Source organism: Sinocyclocheilus rhinocerous, unplaced genomic scaffold (genome assembly GCF_001515625.1).
Source record: "Sinocyclocheilus rhinocerous isolate Xijiao unplaced genomic scaffold, SAMN03320098_v1.1 scaffold534, whole genome shotgun sequence".
NCBI lineage: Eukaryota > Metazoa > Chordata > Actinopteri > Cypriniformes > Cyprinidae > Sinocyclocheilus > Sinocyclocheilus rhinocerous.
The window spans coordinates 3,311,887-3,317,065 of record NW_015646352.1 but is presented as its reverse complement, the minus strand read 5'-3'; the positions used below and the strand labels follow the sequence as shown (position 1 = coordinate 3,317,065).

General features: G+C 32.7%; 1 protein-coding gene across 1 annotated transcript in view; it reads left to right on the top strand.

Annotated features, from left to right (window-relative positions):
* The window catches only part of LOC107707416 (cytosolic carboxypeptidase 4-like), a 170,948-nt gene that overhangs the window by 39,036 nt on the left and 126,733 nt on the right, over positions 1–5,179 (top strand). The window contains exons 4-5 of the mRNA XM_016511404.1: positions 1,327–1,473; positions 4,816–4,947. Of these exons, the coding sequence (XP_016366890.1) occupies positions 1,327–1,473; positions 4,816–4,947 (279 nt within the window). The remainder of the gene's footprint in view (positions 1–1,326; positions 1,474–4,815; positions 4,948–5,179) is intronic.

Below are 5,179 nucleotides of genomic sequence, written 5' to 3'. Positions count from 1 at the left end.
ATATATATATATATATATATATTTAAACTTTTGTTGAAATATTTAAATATTTAGTTAATATATTATTTGTATAATATTTATATATAATATTTTTAAAAACATTCTTTAAATTATTGTTGAAATATTTTCTTTATTTGATTGATTTAGGTTTCATTAAGACTTTCAATCTTAAAACAGGAAAATATATCATAAAATATATTATTGTTATTGTTATTTTAAAATATGATCATCTAAACTGAGTGAAATAAACACAGGTCAATTTAATATTTATTGTACAAAAATTATCATGGTGTCATTTCCATCACAACCAACATGTTTGCCCCTAGTAAAGTTTTTTTCAGAATTATTGTATTATTTGGTTATTAAGGAGACAACAGCATCATTTAAGAGCACGGTTGAGATTAAAGATGAGATGTACAATGAAGAAAAGAAAAAAAAATTGAGGTAAATAGCACTTTTTTTTTTGGTCTGTCATTTCCAAACATACAAACATGCATAATGTGTAAAAACATTATTTACTTGTGCGTATTTATAATATACCGAATGCTAGGTATAAAATTAAGTTTAGCAAGACAAAGAAGTCTTTTTTAAAGAATTGTAAAATATTATTTCTGCTAGATAATACGGTTAAATTAATCACAGGGCCAAAAATGCTTGTAGCTGAGAAAACATTCATATACTTTTCATGCACGTTTCAGTTTGTGCCTCAGTGTGAAGAAACTGTAATGAATCACCTTTTCCTCATTTGTAGGTCGCTTTGGATAAAAGCATCTGCTAAATGAACAAATGTAAATAATGTACTTGATTAAAGTCAAGAGAACTTGAGAACACAGGGAAAAAAGACATGAAAATCTGCAATAATCCAGAGGCATTAACTTCAAAACCAAATCTTTTAAAGCAGTCTTAATAGTGTTGAAAATACTGGTGAAAGGAGACATGACGTCAATGCACATTTCTCCCAGGATCTAATTATATGAAGTGAGCTGTTTCAGTGCTATTTATTTCCATATCTTGGCCTTATTCTTGTCTATTGTTAACCAACAAATCTATCGAATAATACTCTTGTAGAGGTGGAACAGTACTATACTAATCTTGTAATCTGAAATTAATTCACTGCAAAGTAATTAGCTAAATTTATTCACCAGCCTCCAGCACAAAGTTCTAATCAGCACGAATTTTCATAAGTTCTGAAGAAAGTCGAAAATAAACCCAGACATCATATTGCGATAATACGCCAGTGGCAAAGATGGCACCACCGGTTGTCGTACGAGTTGTTATCAGCCTAAATTTGACATTTTGTGAAATGATGGCGGCTGTTTCCTGTAGGCACAGACAGACGGATTCATCATATGATATCGAAAGGAGGCAGCGAGACTCTGCTGACGACTCTGGTGAACTCAGCCTGCAGCTTCACGCCCAACTACACCATCCTACTGCCGCTGCTGCACCTGCTGGCCAAGGTGGGCTACCGAGGTGAGTGATGGGGAGGAGGGGCTAGGAGAGAAGGGGAGGAGACAAAGAAATGATTGGCAACATTTTTGTTATTTTATTTTTTCGGTTCCACTTTATATGTAAAGCCTAACTTACTGGCTGCTGCTGTGTAACGTCAGAGTAATTACATGGTAAATCCATAGGAATGGTTTACTTGATATAAAGTGTAACACTTTCTTTACCTAAAAGTGCTGTTAGTCCTGTTACACATTTGTACTTTCATTACCAAAAAGTGTTGTTACCAATGTCCTGTTACACATTTGTATTTACACATACCATTCAGTGGGTTGTTACGTATGTGTAGTTACACAAACATTACAGCTGTATATACTATGCACCAATGTGTACTTACACTGTGGGTTATATACTATGTACACATCTAGTTACTATGTAAGTGCTACATTAATATAAAGTGGGACCAAAACGGGTAAACCGATTCTCTGAGCTACTCAAAACAACTCAAATGCAAATAACAGTATTATTTTAGTATTATTTTTATACAATTATAGTATTTAAATAATATTTTTAATTAGATTTTTTATTTTCAGTTCGAATTTTAATTTCATTTAAGTTTTAAGTTTTATCTTTCTGTCTTTTTTACTCATTTATTTAAAAGATTGCTTTTTTTTTTTTTTTCAGTTTTAGTTTTAATAATTTTAGTACCTCAACTTATTTCAAATTAGTTGTCAAGGCACCATTCATGTAATATTAATTCATAAATATTTAAATTAATATATTTATATAACCTCCAAAATGTAAGCATTTTAAATCTAATATTTCTATTTATTTCTAATTTTTTTTTTTTGTAGTTTTAGTACTTCGACTTATTTCAGTCCGTTTTAAATATTTATATTAATACTGTTAATTTTTTATATTACATCTTTTTTATTTCATATATTTAATTTAATTATTTCAAGTTTTTTTATGTCATATATTTGTTTTATTTCAGCTTTGTCACAGAAAAGTGACATAAAAATTAATACTTTCAGTTAACTGTCACAATGAATAATGAATAGTGACTTAAATTTCAGCTCGTAACATAAAATATCCGCTTGAATATTATTTAACATTTCCATTTAAAAAAATAGTAGAATATGGGTTTAGAAAAACATGAGGATGCATAAACAGTAATGACAGAATTTCCATTTTAGCTGAAATAGTCCTTTAATTGTGAAATATGTTCTGATTTGGCTGTGATTGTCATTTCGCCCAACATTTCAGCTTTCGGTGTGGACCAAAAAAACTAAATAACTGGCTCCAGAAACTTGATTAAGAGACAGTGTAGTGTCCTCAAATTATTTCAACTCAATTCAATTTCACGTTTCCTCTTCAGCTCTTCATTTTAAGTGGCTCACACTGCAGGAGACAGCCGTATTTTTCATTATGATTTATAATTTAATCATCTTTAGTGCTGAGTATTTCGGAGTTCATTGCTGGATTGCTATAAATAGCACCTCGCCAAAAATAGACATCTCTAATGTGCAGAATGCCCGTAAGTCACATCTCGTCTGAGGGTGCAGACAGCATGTGCAGGGTCACTGTCGGGTCAGGTAAAAGCCCTCAATCCTGAGGGGTCAGAGGTTGCCGTTTGAGCACAAGCACGGTCAGTGTTTAGATGTTGTGTAACTTAAGGAGCGAGAGTTTGATCCCTCGCTGGATCTCATGTCTGTCAGCGTTCCACCCTTGCACTTTGATGTCTGTCCCAATGAACCCCGGCAACAGGCTGAGTCAAACCAGCAGGGCATGTTTTCCTTCATCTCCACGTCTCCCTTTGCCATTTAGACAAAACACGTCTAAAAACAAACTCCATCTGTTGAGAACATAAACTCATTCGCTAGTGGGATTTTTTTTTTTTTTTTTTGTGCTCAAGCTGTTTTTGTAAGCGCCTGTAGTCATGGTGGGCCTGCAGGATGTTGGGTTTGAATGGTTTCTGTAGCATTCCGCTCTGGGCGGTGGGTTTTTACGGACAGCATTTTCCACCCCACACTGAGTTTTCAATAATCCATTTGCATTTACATAGCGGAGATCATTGTCTGTTTCAAGTGGTGAAATGATCTGAGTTGATTTCCAGATCCATAAATAGTTGATGTACTGTATGGCAATACTGTAACATCCTACAGCGTTTTCATTACTCTGCTTTTTCTCATCTTAAAAGGATAGTTCACCAAAACGTGAAAATACTATCATCATTTACTCATTGTTTTGTTGTTCTGAATCTGTGTGACTTTTCTTTTGTGGAACACCAAATGAGAAAATGTAATACTGATTATGCAATTGCAATTAATTCGCTTTCAGGCCTCAAATAAGAGATAAAGTTACTTTTGAGTGCAACATGAAGTGGCTTTTGCAACCCATTTGACTTCCCTAATGTGACAAGTGACTGATAATCAACAGGAAAAATCGGTTGGATTTTATTTAATGGAAATTGATTGTGGAAAAATTGCCTCTATGAGACGTAGTTGGAGGAGAGGGTTGAAAAAGTGACTTTTGATAAAATTTGGATTTTTGTTTAAATAAATGCACAGTATATGTATATACCACATTAGAATGAATTTATTATTATTTTTTTAAATTTATTTTCCAATGTTATATGTATCAATTATAATATGGATATTTAATAGTGCATGCATGTACATTTAGATTGTCATAATCTGATCCTTATTTAAAGTTTTAAATCTTTAAAAACACTAATAATTTAATAACACTTTTAAATATAATCTTTAGTCATTTTCAAAATTAAATTTTTTTTGTACATTTTAAAATGTGATGCCTTAATTCACTTGTAGCATTTAAAACAAAGGATTTTAGTTTTTAATGTTTTATTTTAATTTCTTAGGCAAATTCCTATAGAATTATAATATCATCCAAATGTTATCTGCCATAAAATGGAAAAAAAATATTGGCTTTTCTGCATCTTCCAGAATTTTTATATTGGTGCATTATTTATTTATTATTTTATTGATTTATTTACTAAGGAATTTTGCACAATTAGTGTAAATTTGCACATTATGATTTTGTTAATGTTAAACAGTTGGTCTCGTGTATCACTCCAGTGCTTGTGTTAACACTTAGAATGAATCTGATTTAGTGTTTGACTTCGAAAGTGATGATGTCCCTTTGATATCCCAATTTCCCTATTAGACATCCCAGTGAATGTGGTTTTGATCTTCAAACCAAAGCAAACTGTTTCATCGCAGCTGCCAACAGCTCAAAAATGTTGCCTTCCCAGATCCCTGTAGTGAGCAAAACACTGTCAGAACAAGACATTACAAATGTACATTTTATGAATGTCAAAGAGAAACGTAATTTTCTTATTTGCCTCAGATCGTCAGATTGGTCTGAAAGCACAGAAGGCAGATGCAGTTCTGGTGGTTCTGGGTTTGCTGCGGCAGAATACAGAGAACGCCCGGAGAGCCGCAGCCTGTCTTTGGGTCCTCAGAGTCTTCTGCTCCTCTGGTGAGTCAGGTCTCAGATCAGTTCAGTTTTGTCTTCCTAAGCTATGAGATACTAGGGCTGGGTTTTGACACAAATTTCACGATTCGATTCGATTCTCATTCACAAGCTTTCGATTCGATTACCGATTCGATTCGATTCAATATCGATTATTTTGGATATATATCAGGTACAGTACATGCCAAATTTTCTCAAGGAAAAAAAAATCTCTCAACTAATGCTGTAAAATATACAT